General features: G+C 41.7%; 1 protein-coding gene across 1 annotated transcript in view; it reads right to left on the minus strand.

Annotated features, from left to right (window-relative positions):
• Nucleotides 1-23844, minus strand: part of Lhfpl3 (LHFPL tetraspan subfamily member 3) — a 627386-nt gene that overhangs the window by 173269 nt on the left and 430273 nt on the right. The window contains exon 2 of the mRNA XM_004634998.2: nucleotides 9635-9871. Coding sequence (XP_004635055.1) covers nucleotides 9635-9871 — 237 coding nt within the window. The remainder of the gene's footprint in view (nucleotides 1-9634; nucleotides 9872-23844) is intronic.

Consider the following 23844-nt stretch of genomic DNA (forward strand, 5'->3'; position numbering starts at 1 on the left):
TTAGATGTTCTAAAAAAAAGTTCTCTTTCTCCTCCTGCACCTTTGAGTGTCCTCCGCATCACCTTCTTCCCAGTGCTGGGGCTCGTCCCTAGCTCCTTGGGTGAGCAGTGCACAGTACTGACCACACCACGCTCAAAAAGCCATGAAAGACCATGCCACCTGTCAGATCTGTGGCTGCGATCATTAGCCGTATGGCAGCGGCTTCTAGATAGGTCAGTAGCTCTCAGTGGAAGGGGAAATGGCAGTGGGTGGGTGTTACAGGGATGTACACCAAAAATTAACCACAGTAGATGCGTTCTAGCTCAGGAGCTGTACATCTCCAGAATAACCTTTTTATGAACTGGAGATTGAAAAGGCTCATCCATCCATGCAAACTTCATTCAGCACAATTGTTGAGCCCCTACATGTCCAGGCACCACTCATGTACTGGGGACATAGCGGTAAACAACTATAAACCCCACAAAATCTCTGCCCTGGGAAGTTGGAGAGCTAATAAGACAAAGAAGTGGAATAGACAGTGTGTTCCTTACAGAGAAGGTGACATTTGGATAAAACCTGAGAGAAGGGTGAAGGGAGGGAGCCATGTGAGTTCAGTAAGACAATTTCAGGCACCAGGAACAGCAAACCCAAAGGCTTTGCAGTAGACCTGTCACCAGTGTGACTAACGAATGAGGAAGCCTGGGCATCTGAGGCAAAGAGAACAAGGACGCAAAAATCAGAGAGAAGGGCCAAGTGGCAAAGATGGACGTAGACTTGCACGCATGGCCTTATAGACTGTGGTCAACAACTTTGGATCAGCTGAAGTTGGTGGGGAGTCCGGAGCTGAAGGACATGATTTGGCTCACCTTGCCACAGGATCACAGTGGCTCTTCTGTTGAGAAGGGACAGATGGAGTTCAAGGGGGAGATAGGCAGGAGTCTCTTGGAATAATGTCAGGGAAAAGAACTATGGCCTGAACCAAGATGGTGGCAGTCACAGTGATGAGAAGTGGGAAGATTCTGGAAATATTCTGACAGCAGAGCGACAAGATCATGATGATGATGGTGATGAGTTTTGGTGGTTAGATGGAAGCTGCATGAGGAGGAGAAGCCTGAATGACTCAAATGTTGTCTGAGCAGTTAGAGGGATATTACTAGAGAGGAGTGAGACTGTGGGAGAAGGCTTTAGAAGTGGGAAATTTGAGGTGTTAATCACATGCTCCAGAAAGCAGTTGGGCACATGAGCTCAGACTTCCCTGGAGAGGTGGGAGGGAGTTAAACTGGGAGTAATCAGGGTGCAGGGGTAAAATCTTGGCACCAACCAGGGAGTAAGTGTAGATAGAATTCTTCCAATAAAGATGGAAGGGTGGGAGAAATTAGGAAAGGAAGCTGAGCAGGAAGAGCCCCAGAGAAGCAGAAGGAAAATCAGGTAAGGTCAGGCAGGGGAAGCCAGCAGGAGAAAGTTTCAAGAAGGGCCAGTTGTCCACTGGGAAAGCCTGCTGATAGGTCAAGTAAGCACTGGAAATTTACCAGGAATTTAGCATTTAAGAGGTTTCGGTGACCTTCACAGGGCAGTATCTCTGAGATGCAAGCTGTGAAAACCTGAATACAATGAGCTCATGAAAGAGTTGGGGAGAGGAACTAGAAACATCAAGAGTATAAGACAACTCTGTGGGGACTTCTAAGCTCTGCGCCAACTCCCCAAGTAATGTGGGCCTTCCAAAAGGGAGGAAGGATGTAAGCAGGCTCTTTTTGGAGGCTCCTTCTGAGATGAGGCTTTGAAGACCACGTGGACTTTGTTCAACACAAATCCCATCAGGGAGCAGACAATTCCCTGTGTTCTTACTAAAGTTTTAATTCAAAGCACTTGTCAGTTTTTTCCCCCCTGGGCTTCCAGATCCTCACTGACGTTTTACAAAATTTCATAGTTAACTAAGATCATGAGGCTTAAAAGATATTATAGAATATATCAAACTTTTGGTTAAGTAACATTATATAAAAGCTATTCAATGAAAAATGAGACTAAACTATTTGTGCTGGGCCAGCCCATCAGATTGAAAGCAGCAGAACCAGCATCTCTTAAGAATGGATTGTAGAGTGTGGTGGCACACACCTGCAGTCGCAGCCTTCTGGGAGGCTAAGGTAAGAGGTCTGTCAGTTTGAGCCCTGCCTGGGCAATTTAGTGACTTGGTGAAACCTCATCTCAAAATTACAAGAATTAAAAAATGCTGGGGATGCAGCTCAGTATGAAGGGCCTGGGTTCAACCCTTAGTACACTATACTGGAAAAAGAAAAGATCTAACTACGTGAGGTTTTACAAAAGAAAGAACTTGAAATTTTAAGTAATTTTGTTTTCTATATTTACGGAAGGGTCTATAGGGTATTCAGGGACTCACTACTAGTTTGGACTTGTCGTGATTCTCCTGTTTACAGCCTCCCAAGAGCTGGGATTACAGGCCACTATGCCCAGTCTCAATCGCTGTCTCAGCATGCCCCAGGGGTGGGGCTGGCATGGCAGGCCAGGGGATCGAACCCCTGGCCTCTGCGCCTACTTGCAGCTGGTTTAATCCACTGAGCTATTTGCCTGGCCCTTGAAATTTTAAGTAAAATGGTTTGTGCTTCAATCCAAACCTATGCCTTGTGGTCTATGAAACTGTAGACAATTTTAACTTGTTAATAATTAGAAAATAGTTAACTTTCCTATACCTTAGTTGATGTGTAGATGTGTGATGACAAATATTTCAGGGTGTTATTGCAAAGATCAAATACAACTTTGCATGGGAAAACGCTTAGAAACAAAGTCTCTAAGGATACTATTTATTATCAAATGCTTCCCTTCACACGCTTTTGGTGGACTCCTTAACCTCACGGAGGAGGCAGCACAGTGTGCTGTTACTGCCACACTGCAAAGGGGAAGCTGAGGCTCTGAGATGTGAGGGGTTGGTCCACAGTCAGAGGACTGGTACCTGCTTGAGCTGAGACCAGCAGCAAGCGTTCTGCTCGGGACTCTGTCCCTTGCGTGCTGTCCACACGGGCACCACAGGGTGTCAGCACAGAACATTGCTAGGCAAGGAGGCTCCTCTGCTGTGAACTAGTCTCTCTCTCTCTCTCTCTCTCTCTCTCTCTCTCTCTCTCTCTCTGTACTGGAAATTGAACCCAGGACCTTGCGCTTGCCAGGCAGGTGCCATGCTGCTGTGCTGTATCCCTCACTTGAATTAGAGTTTCTAATCCAACTCATTTCACTTCCAATGGCATGAGTGAAGGGGCCAGTGACGGAATGTATTACAGATACACCTGAGGCACAAACTTCACCTGAAGTTGCCCAGAATCTCTCTCTAGACTTTATTCCTTCTCTTCTTTACCTCTGCATGCAAGTAGCACCTAGAAGAGTAATGTGTTCGCTGAGCTCCAAGACCTTACCACGCTCTGATCCTCTTTAGCATAGTTCCTACCGGCTAGGACCACTGGTGCACCACTGTCCCACGCTGCCACTGGTACAGTCACTTATGGACCGTAAGTGGTTCCGAGTGGCCCAGCAGCCAGGCATAAGAATTACAGCTCCTTTGCAAATGTGTTGCAGGATATCTCTGAAGGTATTCCTAAATTGTAATATGGTGGAGCAGGAAGGAACTATAGATACTATTTGTACAAGGCTTGCATTTTACAGACCTGGAAGCTTAGTTCTGGAATTACTAAGAAGAAGAAGGTCTCAGCTGGTATCAAGCTCAGTGCTAGCACAGGCTGGCTTGCTGCCAAGTGCATGCCCTTTCCTGTGTACCATGTCACTACTCGCCGTGTGGCTGTGGCACGGTGTGATCCCTAAAACCACAGTTGTGAAGGATTTTGTAATTAGTTAAGTAAAATAATTTATTCTAATTTCTCTTATTATAGCACTAAAAAGTGCGTAAGCCACTTAATAAACAGACGGTAACTAAAGCCATTTCTTGATAGATTATCACGTTTTTTCATTTGCAGTTTAAGTGTTAACAGACAAAAGCGACTTTAAAGCTGCTCATGAGAGGACCCAATGATCTGATAAGAAACTCCAAAGACCAAACACCCAAATGTAGAAACAGACCTCTTTATGTGATGTCTGACAAGGAAAAAAGATATTTGCGGTGCAGGAGCTCTGGAAAATGTAATTATTTATCCTTTCACAATTAATGAAAGAAATTGAAATTGAAGCTTTCATTTCAAATCCTTATCTAGATGAAACTTTAATTTTACATAATTAAATTGACTTCACAGTTCAGTGTGTTAAAATGTGCAATTAAACGACATATCGAGGTTAAATGCCTACTGCTGTTGGCTTCTTTAGAAATCATGCTGCTCAGCTTCTAGACATGAAGGAGCACCTGCCTATCCAGAGCCAGGGAAGACATAGAGCCTGCAGGGCGGGTCTCTCCAGTGTAGAGCAAGCAATTGAATTTCTTTTGTATGTGCTGACTCCTGTATAAAATTAATTGGATTTAAACAGTTTTTGCTTCTCTTTGTTTTTCAGTTGGAGTTTTTTGGGCATAAAAATAGTTTGGTAGTTTGGTGGGGCTCCATAGATGACCGACTGAAAGTTTTATTTTTAAATTTTTTTTATGTATTTAGTACAGGGTCTTGCTATGCAGCTCAGACTCGTAGTGACCTCTTGCAGCCTCCCCAGTGCTGGTGTTACACACATGCACCACCACACCAGGACTTGGTTGCTGCCTCAGTGTGCCGGGAATCAAACCCTGGTCCTTGTTCTTGCCTTAACAGGTGCTTAGTCCACTGAGCTATCTTGGTGGCCCCCCAATTTATTTTTTAAATCTTGTATTGATTTATTCATTGTTTGGTAAAGGGGCTCACTACAAAGCTTGGACTTGTAGTGATTCTGCTGTTCCAGCCTCTCCAGTGCTGGGATTACAGGCGTGTGCCACACACATCTGGTTTTGGGGCCGGCTAAGCACGCCTGGGGTTCTGGAGGTAAGACGCATGCGGTACAGGGGATGGAGCCTGGTTCCTTGAGCTTGTCAGGTAGACCCCTGCCCGACTGACTGAAAGTTTTATAGAGATTTCCTCTCTAAACAACATTTGCATCTTCAAGGTTGTTACTTTCTATCTGAAATAATGTTAAAATTCCTTTATTTCTAATTTTCCATTTTACAATGTATGATAAATTTCAGCAGTGACTTCTTTAAAATGATCTTTGCATTTTGGGGCAAGGAGACAGTTATAAAAGATTGAAGGAAGCATTAAAAGGGGGGAGTAACAGAAGCAGAACAGGGATGAGTCCACTGGAAATGTCTGCAGAAGTGGAGATTTTTACTTGTGTACCTCCTCCTTGTTTTCTCTGAATTGTATCTTTGTGATGATTAATTTATGGCTCAACAGGATCTCAGATTCTCTTTCATCTTAAGGCTGTGAACAGAGAATAGTTTAACATTTAGAGCTGAGCCCCTTCCCTTCCTTGATCTACTCTGGAATTCACGTAGCAGATTTTGGTTTAGGTGGCTGCTGAGAAGGCTCATGGATCACAGCAGCGTCCTTGCCATGATGATCTGCACGTAGAAAACAGGAATGCAGTGGAGGTTGTTCCAGGTAAGTGGAAAGGTGTGCGGCTGGATTAACTATGATAGTCAAAAAGGAAGATACAGCCATAGCATGACATTGATCACTTAAAATAGATGCTTTCACTACAATTCTTGTTACATAGGTCTTGCTTTATCTTGGTCTTAACCATCCAGCAGAAAAGTATAAAAAAAAGTACAAGAAATAAAGCCATGCTGTTATGTTGAGCTGTAGGGGACTCAGGTCAACAACTTCTGGCATTGCCAGTCAAGTGGAAGACCCAATACTGTTATGGACTACTGGATTATTTTGGAATATTTTGCTGAGTTCACACACCTATAATATTTATTCCACTGAGCCATCTCCCTGGCATACCTAAAATATTTAAATGATGGAACTAAACAAAAAAGGGGGATATAGATGAACGACCATTTTGTATCTGTGTATTCAAAATGGTTAGGATAGATATATAGCTACATTCTCTTAATTCAAGGAATAGAAGGATTTGGTCTAATAGTGTTTGTAAATAGGATATCTCTTGTACAACAAATAACCACTAGGAAGGCAGTATGCAATGTGTTAATTATTGGAACTGTCCTACCAATTTCATTTGAAACTATCTCATTGCTATTTATTTCTCAATAAAATTATGGAAAAAATAAATAAAAAAGGTCTTATCCTTTTGCAAAGTTACTGCAAAAAAAAAATAGAAGCTTTCAGATTGAGGGCTACAATTACAAATTTAGTTTCTTTAATGCTTCTGCTACTAACAGGGTATGAGTTGACATGATTGGTGGACCATAAAACAGGAAGAAAAATGTACAAGATATTATAGGGTGGGTAGTGATATAATTAATATAGGAATGTATGAATGCTTTATTCTTGTAAACTCAGTCCTTTTTTTTTTTTGTGGTACCAGGGATTGAACTTAGGACCTTGTGCTTGACAGGCAGGCACTTATACCACTGAGCTATATCCCTAGCCCCTTGAACTCAGTCTTGAGACTTGGCATTGCCTGCTTTTCTTGAATGAGAAGACATCACAAAGATAATGAATTCATTTAACATTCTGAACTAGAACCAGATCTGTCTGTTTCCTTACATTGCCCAGAAATAAACATCAGATCTTGGCTACCAAGGAACATCTTGGTAGTTTTAGCAGAAAAAAAAAACCCTCTTAGAGAAAAGAATGTCTTAATAAGTGAAAAATTATATTAGTTAAATTAATGAAAACTATAAGAACATCCATTTGTATGCGATCAATTTCATAAATGAAATTATTCTAATCTTAGTTAAATACAATCTCTCTTAGGATATCGGTAAAACTTACTTTTGGTTATTGCATGTATGAACTTAAACTAATTAAACTAATATTTAGTGAAACTATAGTCACACATACACCACACAAAATCACTTGTTTTTTCTTGAGTAATCTGATTTTGGAAGGTTTTTTTTTTTTTTTTTGGCGGAACCGGGGATTGAATTCAGACCCTTGTGCTTGCCAGGGAAGCGCTTATTCCACTGAGCCATCTCTCCAGTCCCCTGATTTTGGATGTTTTGACACTGCACAAACACTGAAACATTTGTAGCCATCTGTGAATAAAAATAATACTACACAATAGAGGCAAATTTGTTACAATAACAGAAAACCCTATATCATTTCTCAAAAGCATACTGGTATGATTAAATTTTCTGCATGGCTTAGAACTCCTGGCCTGACTTTATGCAAAGGAGTCTAACACGCTTGTGTAACAGAGCTCTTTAGATCTTTGCAGAGTCTCACATTAAGGTCTTTGGATTAAGAAGTGAAAGTGCAGTATAATTGAAAAGTTTTCCTAGAGTGGCCCCACGCTTTCTGCTGCTCTATTCAGTCTAGCTGATCTGATACAGATGAACTGATACTAATTTTAATTCTTTGGGACAAGATGGCAGAAACCATGGTGACACATGCAAAGGAAGAAAATGAGGAACACAGAAAAGTCACGCACAGGTAATCCCTAAATATTATGTTAGCCTCTTAACTTTCCCATAAACACTTTGATTAAGATGTTTAATGAAGAACTGGGAGATGGCTCAGTGGAATAAGTGCTTCCTTAGCAAGCACAAGGGCCTGAGTTCAATCCCCGGTTCCACCAAAAAAAAAAAAAAAAAGATGTTTAATGAAGACCATCCTGGCCGGAAGGGAGCAGATATCAACATTCAACAGAATCATCCAGGAAAAAAAGGCCATTTTTGAAAATGATTGTTATCCTATAATCCTGGCCATACCTTTCTTAAGCCTGAATCCAAGAGAACTGGCATTTATGTATGTGAGTGAAAAATTTCCTGGCTTTGTTTTTATCTTCCTTTTTCTGATTTTTTTTTTCTATTTTTGATCAAACGGTGCCTGGGAAGTTAAAGCTTCTCAATGTTACTTTGAGCTTTACAGGGAAGAGAGAGCACCCTGGTCTCTTATGAGTGGTGGTGGAAGTCAAGAACGTGCAGACAAAGCGGCCTTTCCTTTGTTCTTTCAGGATAGATAGCTTGTTCTCATTTTGAGCTCTTCTTACCTTTAAACTTAAAATGAACTAGAAAGAGACCTGTGTACATCCAACAATCTGCAAAAATGACAGCGAAGAGCATCAGAGCAAGGAGCACAAATCAAAGGACCAAATCTGCAACATCACTGATAGTGTCACTGCCTCTGCGTTGTCCTTTCATCTAGAAAGGGCAATCCTGAGAGGGAGGGAGCTTTGTCTTTACAACGCTTTAGCATTTATTCTCTCTGAGTTATTTTTGTATGTAGAATAGTTTTGATAGGACTGAGTGTCACAGGTTCTCTCTATAAATGCGCGACCTCAGGAATCGTGGCCGAACGCTGTCCTAGACGGCCCCATTTTCTCTCATTTACTGTGATGGTCTAGCCACAAACTTGCTATGCCATCATTCCATGTGACACTCAGGCTCCTCCTACCGGAGGCCTGTTAAAACAGGGAAGGGCTTTTGAAATTAGCAATTTCTTGGAATAAGTGAAATTTAGAAGAAGGAGCTATTTAGATGAAGATGCTAATGGAAATCCAAAGTGTCCCCCAGTACCGGCCATTGAACATAGAACCTCACGTATGAGTCTTGTGTGGTGGCGCGCGCCTGTAATCCCAGCACTGGCAGGCTATAGGCAGGAGAATCACTATGAGTCTGATCTAGTAGTGAGACCCTGAAACCCTGTAGACCCTTCCCTAAAATACAAAATAAAAGCCACATTCTCAGCTTTTTGTGATTTTATTTTGAAACATGGTTTACTAAGTTGCCCAGGCTGACCTCAAACTTGCTGTCTTCCTGCCTCAGCCTGTTGAGAAATTCAAAGTATTAAAGTTAAGGGTAACACCAAGATGAAGCAGTTATAATGAGCTACAGCCGTAACACAATCTTGACATTAAAATTCTATCATGATAAATGAAATATGGAAAGAAAACTAAAAGATGTCTTTTGAATGATAACTTGCCCTCTCTCACATAGCCACTGTCATATACTTATGTTTTCTCTCCTACTTTCATTGTGTTTCAAGAGGCGATTTTCTTTTGAAAAGAATTTTGAGGACTTCTGATTATCCAGATAATGCATTTAAAATTCAGCTAAATTGCAAACTCTAACTGTTTGGGACCAGGATCACCGCTTCTCTAAGAGAAGATGAGTTTGAATTCAAATAAAGTGATTATGATGATTTTAGAGATTTCCCAGGAATTTTTTTTTCATCCTAGAAAATAGTTGAATACATGGAAAAAAAATCTTTTCCACTTAAAGAAACAGATCTCCCTATAATGTCGCATCCTAGTCATTTACTGCCAAGGATAAACCTGAAATCAGAAAAAGAGGGAAGAAGAAACTGGAACAAAACGCATTTAAACAATAATGATAATGGAGTTAAGGAGCCACAGAAAGATGAACGCCTTCCAGTGATAAATAGGATAAGCAGGTACTTTAATTGCATGCACTTGAGTCTGGGGAAAGTCTGGGAATTAAACGACTATTAAAAGACAGCAAGTTGGACCCACAGTGAGGCACTAGCCCTTGACAGGAAAGAACGACAGCACCATTGCTGTGCTCAGTGTCTGCGAGAGTCCCCTGTGGCAGTCTTACCTTTGTTTTCTGCCTTCAGTTCCTCTGCCATCAAGCTGTCTTGTCGGTTTCCAAGCACAAATGCTAGAAACGAGAGGATCAGGGCATCCAAAATTCCAATGATCGCCAAGATGTATGCCCAGCGGACAGAACAAGCCCCGAGAGTGTATTTGTCGGTCTTTTCTCCGCACATCCGTTTTACTTCATCTGAATCCCAGCCATCAGGGAAGATCATACAGCCAAGCACAAGGCAGGCAGCTGAAGGGAGAGAGGGAGACAAAAGGAGAAAAAAGAAGTTAGCACACTTTATGTTAGCAACGATTTCTACTGTTTGTCAATCATTGTTTCAAAATTCTATTGATTTAGAGAGTAGCATGAGCCAGGGATTTAATTCCCCAGGCCTGCCATGCTGGTCTCACCCCAGGGCGCCCTGAGATGGCGATTGAGACTGTGCGTGGTGGTGTGCGCCTGTAATCCCAGCACTGGGAGGCTACAAACAGGAGAATCACTATGAGTCTGATCTAGTAGTGAGATCCTGAAACCCTGTAGACCCTTCTCTAAAAGAGTAGCAGATCTCACCAGTTTTACTCTGGTGAAGTGTGTGTGTGTGTGTGTGTGTGTGTGTGTGTGTGTGTTTTGCTGGTTAACTTAAAACCAGCCTAGCACTTGCACCACAAAGACTTGGGAAGGTACTTTAGAGTAAGGTCACGCATTCTGAGAGAGATTAAGGCAGATTGATCTAGGAGAAAATATTAAGAAATTGAATTTTTGTGCGCATTTATGGGAAAGCCTCCATTGCAAACAGGCCTTCAGGAATCATAACACTGCAGAATGACAATTCAGGCTGGCTTTGAAGAGCTATGACAGCAGCCAGATAAAGGATTAGGATAACAAGGAAAATGCCAGAGTGTATATTGACTTTGAATCACTGTGCAAAACAATGTTACATGTGATCGCTCCGCCTCTGACACATAGAAAAGTTTTTTGAAACTATCTTTGTCCTGTGCAATGCATGCTGATGATTTTTTATTCTATTCGGTTTCATATTTTTAAAAGGCTGAAAAATATTGTAACACAAAGCAGCCTCAGAGCTTTTATAAAAATTCAGAAATTCAGAAAAATACTAACATTTTGCTTCCCAGATAATGCTGAGGTCACATGACTACTTTTATAAGAATATGTTACTTTGAACATTAGGAAAATAAGTGGCTACTGTTGCCAATTTTTATATTTAATTGAAATATTTAGTGGTATATCATCAGATTTTTAGGTTAAGTGGAGGTTCATTCATCCATTCACTCATTCATCTGAAAACAGCTTCTAGAGCGTCTCCTAAGGAATGCTGGAAACTGTTCCCAGCCCTAAGCATACAGTGGTCATGAAAAGAGACAAGGTTTATATCATGATAGAGCTTATGTTTTGCCAGGAAAAGAAGCAAAGAATGTGTAAACATACAAATAAAATGGCTGTAAGCTATTATCAGTACTAAGTAGGAAAGAAACTAGGGCTCAGAAGAAAATAAAGCTGATTAAGGAAAGAATCACAAGTTTGAACCCTACTTGGGCAACTTAGTGACTTAGTAAGAGAATGTTTTGAAAACCAAACCAAACCACCCCAAAGCAAAATAAAACAAATGAACAAATCAAGGCGGGGTTATAATGAAGACCTTGGGTTCAATCACCCATACTGAAAAAGTAAATTCTAAATGTTTTTAAAAAAACATATTAAATAAGGTTGGTAAGATAGCTCAGCTGACTAAATGCCTGCTTAGGCAAGCTCAGGAACCAGGGTTTGATCCCCGGCACCATATGCTGTGCCAGCCCTGCCCCCACGCGTGCTGAGCCGGCCACCAGTAGACTTGTTGCGGTGATACATGCCCGTAATCCCAGCACTGGAGAGGCTGAAAACAGGAGGATCACTATGAGTCTGAGCTGCATAGTGAGATCCCGTACCAAATACCTAAAAAAAATTAAATATCTTATATCAACAAAAACTAATTTCTTATAAAGAATCAAAAGGAAAATTTTCATTTTATAAATGGTATCACTTGAAGAATAATGTATTACAGTTCAGTGAAACTTCATAGAAATCACCAAGTGACACGAAGTCTGCGGGTTATTGGGCTTCCGTGATGACCTCACTGGGACAGGGGACTTGGGGAACACGGCCTGCACCAAAGACACTGCTCTCGAGGTGCCGACTTCTCTCAAGTTTCCATTTGCGGAAACTCTGGGCTGTAAACTGGAATGAAGATAGCAAGGGGAGAATTAGCACTCTGAAACTAAAACCATGAGAGAGTAAGAATGACAAACTGCTGCTCTCCACTTTCAAGTACTGTAAATGGCTTCCTAAATTGAATTTTAAGCAAACAATATGAAAAGATGGAGGAAGTAATGTAAACTGTACTTTATGCAATGTGTATTTTGCCAAAAGTTATGAAAACCAATTTTTATTTTCAACAATCCAAGAAAATCAGCTATTTAGAAAAAAAAAAGTTCTTCCTTTCAGTACTAGGGATTCAGTTCAGACAGGTTTGAACTATACCCTTTGGCCTCCTGGTCCCCTTTAATTTTTAATGTTGAGACAGGTTCTGGCTAATTTGCCCAGGCTGGGCTTGCATTTGTGACGCTTCTCTGCCAGCTTTTTGGGTAGCTGAGATGACGGGGTGCACCACCACTTGTTTATAGGGAAATCTCAAAACCTGACTAACAAGGTGAGGATTCAGACTTCTGGAGAGAAAAGATTAGTCTCTTCGTCTAGAAGAAGTATTCCAAGTCTTTAGTAGATAGGACACTGTCCTATGTCAAGGTTTGCCATCTGTTTTTTTGTCAACTTTTCTCATTGTAAAGGATCTCATTCTTTTAATTTGCTTGGAAAATCTAAATGGTTGGATAAACCGAACCCCATATATTTAAAAAATTTTAAAACTTTACATTTATTTATTTATTTATTATATTTAGGACAGGGTGTACAGGGTGTACAGTGTCTCACTGCATAGATCAGACTTACAGTGATCCTCCAGCTTACAGCCTCCCAAGTGCTGGGATTACAGGTGCGTGCCACCACGCCCAGTCTCAATCACCATCTCAGTGCGCCCTGGGGGGCAGTGCCTGTATGGCAGGCCTGGGGATCGAACTCCCAGCCCCTGTGTCTGCCTAAACAGCTGCTTTAATCTGCTGAGCTATTTGACCGGCCTTAGTTTTAAAACTTTAGATGGCTGCTGCATAACAGAAATTAAAAAAAATTAACAATGTATTATCAAAACATACATATTTTCCCTTCCCTTATGTAAATTCTTCCTACTTGGCTGTTTTATTTTTTGCAAGGAAAAGTCCCTCTGACTTTCGAATATTTAATTTAAGCCATTTAGAGAGTCTTGGCACTGTTGGCTTTGGTGGGATGGCATGACAATTATGCTCCGCATTAATGCTTGGGTGCTATAATAAATTCTGGTTTCTGCCAGTCCATGAACCAAATCCTTCCCTGCCTGCACTATTTGTACAGCTGCTGCAAACTTAACAGCTGCTTCTAATCCTGAAAAGTACCTGTGAAGTCTCAGACTCAACCAGTGAAAGATGAAATCATACTCCTTCTGGTTTTCTACTTATTTCTTATTCTTTCCAAATTGATTAACCTTAACATGTGGTGCTACATCTTACATCTACTTTGCCACAGTAGACAATAGCGCACACAAGGCCCCAGAACGTCTGATTTATTTCCACATGCTATTTCCTGACCGCAAGAGGGAGAGGAGAATTCGTTCCATTGGGCTATCACCCAAACATGGGGTCCTTATTAGAATGTCAACTAGGAAATGACTAACTTCCACAAAGGTACATTCCTTCATTTTGGGAGCAGAGTTTCGGCAAGTGCATCAGAGGGTACTCTTGGTGCTAAGGAGGACCAAGAGCACCTAAGCTGGAGGTGGGTGGTGAAAGGAAACCCAGGGCCTTATTGTATACCAACATGATGCTGTAATACCTTCTGATCTGGAATATGTAACAAAGGCGTCCTTACGAAGGCATCACTGTAGATTGTAAGTATGCTCCAAATGGTTAAGAAGTGTTAACACTCTAAAAGGAAGCCCGGATCCCACAATGGGTTCTTCAGGAATAGTACACAAGTGGCTAATGCTTCCCCAGAGCTACTAATTGAGGTGGCATTTTTCTTGCTAAAGAGCCAAATGTAATCTCTGTGGAAAAATTTACGAACCTTTGTAATTGGGTCTTTCAGGGGGGGAGCAACTGAAGCAAGATGCGAAGAGCAGTAGGGGCTCTGAGCTTAGAGTGACTGGGGCCTGCTAACATTGCTGGTCCAACTGCCCAATCAGGGCTTTGAATGTTTTGAACCTGAGAACTTTGTAAACAGGGAGAGAAAGTTTAAAATTCATTCTTTAAGAACCCTATGCACTGTTACACACAAAGCATGACAGATTGCCTCACGTGGCAGAAGCACTCAAGGGGAACTTGGTGAAAAGAAGGAGCCCCATTCACTTAACTCTATCCATTATTCAGAAATACAGTCATTGGAGAAATCGATGCCAGTGGAGGCTGCCAAGCTGTGGAGGGGGAAACTTCCACATGAGGACAGTCACTTTCAACACCTGCCATACTCCTTAGCTCCTTCCTCAACTCCTGGGTGACTAACTTGTGCTATAATATTTGCACCTCTGGAAAAGGTATAATATTTACATCTCAGTTTAGCTTTGGAAAGCACAGTCACTAGATAACCCAGGACCTGAAATGCTGTGGTTTACAGTGTAGTGGAGAAAACAAATTGTGTCCTAGAAAATTTGGGGTTTAAACACAACATAATTTTATAGGTATTCAACTTGGGGCAGAATACCTATAAACATAAAAGAGATAACATCCCTTAGAATAGTGGAGGTTAGGAGAATCTATCTATCATCTATCTATCTATCTATCTATCTATCTATCTATCTATCTATCTATCTATCTATCAATCATCTATCTATAGAGAGAACATATAAATAAACATTGTGCTCTCAAAGAAGAGTTAGAAGTTTGCAGCTGATGACAAGAAAAGCCTGTGCGTGCTGCTGAGCCCCCAGCCCCAATCTGCCTGAATCAAGGGTATACAGGAACATTTGTACACTGTTCAGCGCAAGCTGAGTTAGGTGTGCAGTGATTTATTAGCCTGTTTTACTGTTAGAATCCAGCAGCAGCATTCACTGTATTTTTAATTTTACCTCCTAAAGACAGGAAAGAGAACTTTCTTAGAACTGTTTCCTGCAGTATAGGGTGATTTCCGGCAATGCCTCTTTTACCTTAGTAAATTAAAACAATCCAAACATTCCCGTTGCTTTGGTCATCTCTTGTATAGCCAGGAGAAAATTATTTTTTACAGATATGATACTAAACAAGAGGAAAAATTCTTAATTGTATACTCTCAGTTCTTCACTTGGCCAAACTTTAAGAGTTAATAGCATACAACTCAGAATTTAAAATTTAAGTAATTAAATGCAGCTCACATCTCTAGAGCACTGTTGATGGACTTTAAAATCATAGGTCTAAATTCCTTGCAGTCCCAGGAATCAAATAGTTAATAAGAATAGTACACAGCATTATAATAGAGATACCTATTGACTCCTCTCATGTGTAGGGCATACTTTATATGCACCTCTTTTACTCTCAAATAAAGCAAAGGCAAACATGGGGCCATTTCTTCCTGACTCAGTTACCATAAGGAGATTTTTTTCTGTAAATATGGTAGGCCTCACATCACACGCCTGTCCCTCTCCGTGGGACAGGGAACTGACTGACTTACCTGCCCAGGCCCCTCCTCCCTTACCGGGGGAGCTGTTTGCTCACACCAGGTATGTGCGAGCTTTACACAGGGCAGGTCTGCCTTCAAGTGCTGCTTGTATTAGTCAGTTTTATGTTATTATAAGGAAATACCTGAGGAGGTCACTTCTTAGGAAGCTGAAAGCCCAAGATCAGTTCAGCCTCTGGGGAGAGACTAACAGCGAGTGATATTAGGACAGCAGCAAGTGAAGGAGAGAGTACAGGTCTGACTGGAAGCCAGGGAGGGACTCCGGCCAGCCAGGCTTTCTAGGAACTTGCTCCTGGGAGAATTCACTCCAGCAGAGCAGTGTCCCCTGCTGAGGGTGCACCCCATTCCCTAAGGACCTGCCATGCAACCCGCCTCTGTAAGGTCGCAACACCTCCTACCCCCGCCTCCAGCACATGAGCTTGTAGAGGACAAGCACACCCAAACCATCACACTGCCTAAGCCTAGAAAGGCAAGTGTGCCTCCTCCTGGGAGTGCGGGTGGGGATGTCCTTTCTGCCAACAGACCCGTATGTTACAGCCCACACTTTCTGGTAATAAAGGGGCCATTTCGGTCTCTATCCACCAGCTGCTCACTGTCTCTAAGGAGGAAGGGCTTGGCATTCATTGTTCTCTGCCAACCCTGACATTATCATTATTTTTACATAAGAATAAACAGAGACAGAGAGATTTCAAGTAGCTAACTCCGCACTAATCCTCAGTGTGAGAGCAGTAACAGTGCCCACAAAATCACTTCAGAATGTTGGCTTTAGTACTAAGAGCACATGTAGAATCTCGGCAGTGCTTAGCATGCTCTTTATAATTACTTAAAAGTTGTGCATTTTTAATGTATAAATATTTCTTTTCTTGGAGTAGTATTTCACCTAATCAAAATTTCATCTTCTGTACAGTGCCAAGAGCATTCGATTAATGATAATTCTAAATGTGTAGCCTGAGAATTAAAGATGTTTTGTTGTATAAATACATGCTTGAACATATGTGTATTGGTTTTATACATATTTCATAAGCAAACTCATCGTTTTTGGCTTGATATTTTAAGTTGGTTATGCGTTAGTCAAACATTTTTTGTATACTTTTAAGAGGTTTGTATTCCTTTAAGATTATGCACAATATTTTACAATACTACCAACAGTGTACAATGTTCCAATATTTTCATGTGCTTACCAGCATTTCTTATTTTCTGCTTTTTTTTTTAATAGTAGCAATGAAACGGTGCCTCACTGTAATTTTGGTTTGTAGTTCCATGAAGATTAGTGACGTCGAGCATACTTTCATATACCTACTGGTCATTTGTACATCTTCTTTTGATACATGTCTATTCAAGTTGTTAGTCCTTTTCTAAATCAGGGTCCTTTTGGCTATTGACTATGTAGAAGAGGATTCTTATACACTTATATACTGTGATAATTTGTGTCTAGTTGTGCCCCCCAAAGCCTCATGTAGTCATGTGGAGGACTTCTAGAGGTTGTGATTAATTCATGATCCAGTGCTGGGATTATGGGTGTGAGTGCTGCTGGGATTATGAGTGTGAGTGCTGCTGGGATTATGGGTGTGAGTATTACACCCACCCTGGGGGGCAGATAGCTTGGATGCATTGTAAGGAAGGGAGAGAGGCTTGCTCTCCGCTGCTGCTGCTGGTGCTGCAGTCATTGCTCCTGCCTTTTCGCTCTTGCTGTTTTGCACCACCATGAACTGCTGCCTTCTGCCATGTGCCGCCCCACCTTGGAGCCAGCTGATCATGGAACTGAACCCATCACCCCAAACTGTGACCTAAATAAACCTTTTCTTCTTTAATTTGGGGTGTCAGGTACATATACTTTGGAATTTATGGTGTAAAGGTTAGTCTTGATCGCCATCGTGACTGGATCAAGAGATGTAACAGGGTTGGGTACTAGTTACGAGTTCATAGATCAGTGGGTTGTTATGAGGTGAAACCTAAGTAGAGGAAGGAGATATTGGGGCAATGGCCTCGGGAGCTATTTCTGACTCCTGGCTTCTTCCTCCTTGGCTCATTGTGACCCACCCTGCTTCCTGGCTGCAACGATCTGAGCAGCTTCCCTCTACTAAACCCTTCCACTGTGATGTCTCTGCCTCGAAACAAGTCAGCCACAGACTGAAATGTTGGGGGCGGCTGAAACTGGAGATTGGTCATATGTGGGAGGGTAGGACAAGGCCACAGTGGCTGAAGCAGTCAAGCTATTTCAATCTTGAGAAAAACATCCTGCCTGCACATTGTTGGCTGTTCCTCACTAGGCAACTTTGTGTCTCCTGATACTAACTTTGCAAAGGTATAAATAAACGCTCCTACTGTTGTTCTTGGGTTGTTTGCCAATCAGGCAATGGACCACCTCCTGACCTAGCTCTTTCTTGTCCATCTTCTCATTTCTGCCACTGTTTATTTCTCCCTGATGTATCGAAGAGACCAGTGAGTCCTACCTATACTGAAACCTGTGAAATCATAGCTAAAATAAACCCCTCCTCCTTTGAGTTGTGGTGCCAGATATTTTGTCCTACCAACAGAAAGTTGACCAATACACATAGGTTACATATATTTTCTTCTGTTTTGTGGATTGTCTTTTAATTCTGTTATTTCCTTTATAGTGTAGAAGCTTTTTAGTTAGATGTAGTCCTATTTGTCAATTTTTGCTTCTGTTGTTTGTACTATTGGTGTTCTATGCATGAAATCATTTCCAACACTAATGTTATAAATGTTTCCTCCAATATTTTCTTGTCAGAGTTCTATGATTTCAAGTCTTATGTTTGATCAAGTTGACTTGGTTTTTGTGAATGGTGCAAGATACATTTTGCATGCATACATCTAGTTTCCCCAGCTCACTGCTGAAGAGACTGTTTTTTTTTCCCCCAATGTGTATTTTTGGTATCGTTCTGGAAGTTCACTTGACAAACGTGTGGACTTGTTTTTGGCTTCTCTGTTCTGTTCCCCTGGTCTACACATCTATGTTTATTGCAGTACTATTGTTGTTTAATTATAGCTTTTTCAAAACAAGGAAGCATGGTTCATCCAATGTTGTTCTTTCTTGAGATCGAGTTGACTATTTATAGTCCTTTATGGTTCTATATACATTGTAGAATTGGTCTTTGTGTAGGTGCATGCACATATGTGTGACCTTATTTCCATTGGGGTTTTGATGGGAAGTATATTAAATCTATAGATTGTTTGGGGCACTATGGATGATTTTTATAATGTTAAGTTTCCTAATTTATGAATGTAGGATGTCTTGACATTTGTTTTTGTCTTTCTTAGTTTCTTTCATCAGTGTTTCTGGTATTCAAGTCTTTTACTTTCTTAGTTAAGTTTATTCAGAGTAACAATCTTTTTGGTGCTATCATAAATAGGGTTGTTTCCCTAATTTTCTTTTCAAATACTTTATTGCTAGTGTGTAGAAAAATAACTGATTTTTTAATGTTGATTTTGTATCCTATGGCCTTACTGAATTTTTAAAACTAGTTTTAATAGTTTTTTGTTTAGTGAAGTCTTTTTCTAGATTTTCTGTATCTAAATCTTAGATTTTCTGTATCTAAGATTTTTTTTTTTAATGTATTTAGTACAGGGTGTACAGGGTCTCACTATACAAATCACATGCGTAGTGATCCTCCTGTTTTCAGCCTCGCAAGCACTAGGATTACAGGCAAGCACCACCACTCCTGGTCTCAGTTGCAGTCTCACCATGCCCCGGGGTGGGGCGGCATGGCATACCAGGGATTGAACCCTGGTCCCTGTGCCTGCCTAAGCAGGCACTTCAATCTTCTGAGCTATTTAGCTGGCTATGTATCTAAGATTTTGTCATCTGAAGAAAGGGACAATTTACTTCTTTTGGATTTGATCACCTTTTTTTGTTTGTTTGTTTTGTTTTGTTTCTTTGCCTAATTTCTTGCCTTAGGACTTTCAGTACACTGGTAAATTCTACTGAAAATGTAATGAATGAGTGTGCAATCCTTCTAAGATTTATCTGAAAAAAATCAAAGAAGAATAAACTGAAGCTCATTTTATAAGGTCAGCATTACTCCGTTACCAGGCCAGACAAATGCACCCCAAGAAGGAAAAGTAGAAGCGAACATCCCTGAGGAATATAGATGTAAAAGCCCTCAACCAAATACTGGCAAACTAAATTTAAGTGATTATTGTAAGGATCATACTATATAGAATTATTCCTGGGATGAAGGGATGATTCAAATTATAAAGACTGATTAATGTGCTATGCCACCACAACAGAATAATGGATAACACAACATGATCATCTCAATATATATAGAAAACACATTTAACTTCAACGCTCGCAAATTAGGAATAGAAGGAAATTGCCTCCACATATAAAGGTTTTCTATGACAAGCCTGCTGCTATCATTACATTTAATGCTGAAAAGCTGAAGGCTTTTCTTTCAAGATCAGGAGCAAGGCAAGGTGCCCATTTCTTCTATTTTGATTCAGCACAGCACTTGTTAGTAACATTTTATTGCTTCCAAAACTTCATAGGTCAAAAATTGTTTAGCAAAAACATAAATATTGCACACGGAAAACATTGTAAGTGTAGCTAAGCTCGAGAAAGATAAATGCTTCCCTGACTTGCCCTGCGTGAGGAAAGATTTTATTCAAGGGACTGAGACTCACACGTCCATAATTTTAACAGGCACTTACGTTGTACTTTTCATATAATTTAACTAATTTCTCTTTTCACGGATGTGCATGTATTCATACATACATGTGTATGTACACACACACACACACGCACACACACACACCCTTCTCCTGCAGTCCTGGTCCTTAGCCAGTTTAAAAGCAGAGAGCACTGAAGCAGTGGAGCAGCTGGTAGTCTCTTGGGGGTGGAGGTGAGGCTTGCGATAGCATTCAGAGCAGACATGATTGAGCCTAAATACTGAATTAACTTTTTAACCACTTTGAAAGGGTTGTATAGCACCACTGGGTTCTGGATAACAAAATTTTGAAGCTGACTGTTCCTTATGCCAACTGTTACACTTTTAGTGTAATTTCCTCTTTCTTTTCTTTTCTTTTTTTTTTTTTTTTTTTGTATTTTTAGGACAGGGTCTACAGGGCCTACGGGGTCTCACTACACAGACTCACTCGTAGTGATCCGCCTGTGTTCAGCCTCCCAAGAGCCAGGATTCTAGGTGTGCGCCACCACGCCAGTCTCAATTGCTGTCTCAGCGTGCCCCTGGGCAGGGTTGGCACAGCAAGCTGGGGATCGAACCACCAGCCCCTGTGTCTGCCTAAGCAGGAGCTTTAATCTGCTGAGCTATCTGGCCGGCCCTATAATTTCCTCTTTTCATCCTCTTATCCTTTAGATGTTTAAAATCAAAATCATAGGGCCTCTGAGGGGCTGATTTATGACATTTAAATCAGAGAACTGTGAAAGAAAAAGACAATCATGGCCAATTGTTTGAGTTTTCCTTCCTTTTAAAAACATTTTACTTCTTTCTTCCACAGATTTGCCTTCAAATTGTTTTCAGCTTCCACACTTTTGCTGATCCTTTGAAACAAATTTAGCCAGATGTTAAAATAAATAAATTGATAGGATAAACTATGACCAATCTGTAAGATTTTTTCAGTAACACATAAATATTTAGAATGCTGGTGCTTTAGAATTAGAAACTGTCTCCAGAGAAACCAAATTTGAAAAAGTAAGAGGTATTTTAAAAAGGGAAGGACTACAACCACAGCAAGAGATGGTGAAAGTAGTCAGCACATTAAATATCCTGTCAAAAGATTTTCACACATCTTTCCACTTTATATTCTAACAGCAGTGGCCAAGGATTTATAGATAAAACCTTGACCAGAATGACACTTGAAGAACAATGCCTGAATCACAATAATGCCTTCCTTTGAATAAATGGAATATAATCCAGTCTTAATCTTCCAACAAAATGTCCCAAAGATGATTTTGCTTTGAACTGTGGGTGCCAGAGTGGCCCAAATAGGGATGGCAGAAGGTTTTAGAAACTGAGCAGGTGCTTGCTTGAGATTTGTTTTCTGCCCTTGGGGCTTTGTGTTTTTATGCTTTAATCATGGGCCCCAGTTCTCTACTTGGCATTTATAAATTTTCTGTGATTCATTCACCATTTTTTTTATAATGGAGACAAGGGTTTGCTGGTTGAGTTATGGACTAAAGCATTTTAAATTCTGGGAAGGTGCTTGTGTTAATTAACACAGAGATGGGGAGTTCTGGGAAGATAGCTCAGGGGTCTAAGTGCCTGCATGGCAAGCGCAAGGACTCGGGTTCTATCCCTGGTACCTCATGCTGTGCTGGCCTGGGAACCAGGCGTGGTGGTATATGCCTGTAATCCCAGTGCTGGGGAGGCTGAGACAGGAAGATCACTACAAATCTGAGTTGCATAGTGAGACCCTGTACCAAATAAATAAATAAATAAATAAATAAATAATCCTGCCTTGGCCTCCAAGTGCGAGGATTGCAGGCTGACTATATTCGGATATTCATTATGTGTTACTAACTTCACAAAATCTAACATAAAGACAAAAGGATATCTTATCCCTCTTGAAGTGTGTTGTAACTTCTCTGATGGCTGGGATGGCTGTATTTGTGTGCCTCATTGAACTACTGAATTAGCCAACACAGTGTGCTCTGTATGGGGATTAGCATCATGAAAGGATGAAGGAACGAGTGAAGGTATCAGAAACCACAGCAATGGCAGCACTTTTAGAGCTTTTGGAGGTAACAGTGCACCGAAGCATAGGTGCCACAGGCTCACCACGACTGAGATAACACAATCCAAGGGAACTTGGGAGAAATCTAGGGAAAGCTACCTTTCCCCCCAGCAGGAAAAGTTGGACTTGGAAGCAGCTTTGTTGCTATTCACGAGGTCAAGGGGGAAAACATGGGGAAACACGTTTCTAGAATGCAAAGATTAATCACCCAAGGCTATGAATTGTCAAAGAAAGTTCCATAGACTACCAAGATGGAAGAGAGAGTAGCTGGTGACAAAGGCACACAGCAGGATCAGGATGATATGGGTGGCTCTGGCCTTAGTGGAGACTCGAGGGGAGTGGTGGGCTCTGCGGGTGTTCTGAACCTGCGTCCAGGGCCTGGGCCCGACACTCAGCATGGGCCCACTGGCCCTGGCCCAGACCTGGTGCAGCAGAGCAGGTCTGGTGCAGCACCTGCTCTGCTGCACCAGACCTTGGTGCAGCAGAGCAGGTGCACATAGCGCGGAGTTGCAGTGGTGCCAGAAACAAATGCTGAGCAGACCTGTGATGACGACTTTTAGGGAAATATCTGCTGTGATCATGCCCAGTCATTCTCACCGGCATCAGGACATTGAGGAGCAAGGGCAGGAGGAGCCAGCTGAGGGAGCCACAGGGCCTGGTGTACTTGGGGCTCTGTGCTTCCACTCCATCCACCTACTGTTGCTAGGGATGATTGTGGGTGCTTGGGAGCAGCTCTGGAGGCAGGTAATGTTCAGGGACTTCCCTGGGAACATGTCATTCAAGTAGAGGGTGAGTTTGCATCCTGTGTCATCCAGTAAATGTTGCAGCCCAGACTGCCTCATATTCTCAGCATTTCTTCAGGACCTGATAGCCAAGGATTGGCCAAGGTCAAATGCTTTTTTATGAAGTCTGTGGGTATCAAATTCTTTCCAGTGTATACAAAGATAAAATAATGAAATAGAAGGGACAAATGGCCCAAAATGTGCACAGTTGTCTGTGAGAAGAAAATATCCACTGCCAAGTTCTCTGGAATCTTTCCAGCAAAAGAAAGAGTATCCATTAGCAGAACAGGATCTGCTAATAGTTGACAGAGATGTCAAGCTCTCATTACTTCTTTTTTTATATTAATTTTATTGAGAAACAAATAGCAATGAGACAGTTTCAAAACTGATTACTAGAGTGAGACGACCCAGGCCGTGGGATCCTGAACAGACCCAGAGCGCAGGCCCAGCGAGTGAGTGAGACGACCTGGGGCCGTGGGATCCTGAACAGACCCAGAGCGCAGGCCCTGCGAGTGAGTGAGACCTGAGATCACGGGATCCTGAATAGACCCAGAGTGCAGGCCCGGCGAGTGAGTGAGACGACCCAGGGCCCCGGGATCCTGAACAGGCACAGAGCGCAGGCCCGGCGAATGAGTGAGATGACCCGGGGCCCGCGGATCCTCATTCGACCCAGAGTGCAGGCCCAGCAAGGAACCCTTCAGCAGAACTCCATGCAAAGAGGCTAGAGGCAAGACCCACCCAGCTGATTCAGGAGCAGAACATCTTCCCAGAGAGACACAAAGGTTTCAACTCTAATGCCTGCCGCAGAAAGAAGTGGAGCACACAGCCAGAACCAAACAACACCCACCTGGAGGAATCTGAACTTCATAGATCTGGACCTGGTGCTAAGGTAATAACTCTATCTAAGCTCTACACCAAAGGTCAGAAGACAGTGGTATA

The sequence above is a fragment of the Octodon degus genome, unplaced genomic scaffold (genome assembly GCF_000260255.1).
Source record: "Octodon degus isolate 3935 unplaced genomic scaffold, OctDeg1.0 scaffold00068, whole genome shotgun sequence".
NCBI lineage: Eukaryota > Metazoa > Chordata > Mammalia > Rodentia > Octodontidae > Octodon > Octodon degus.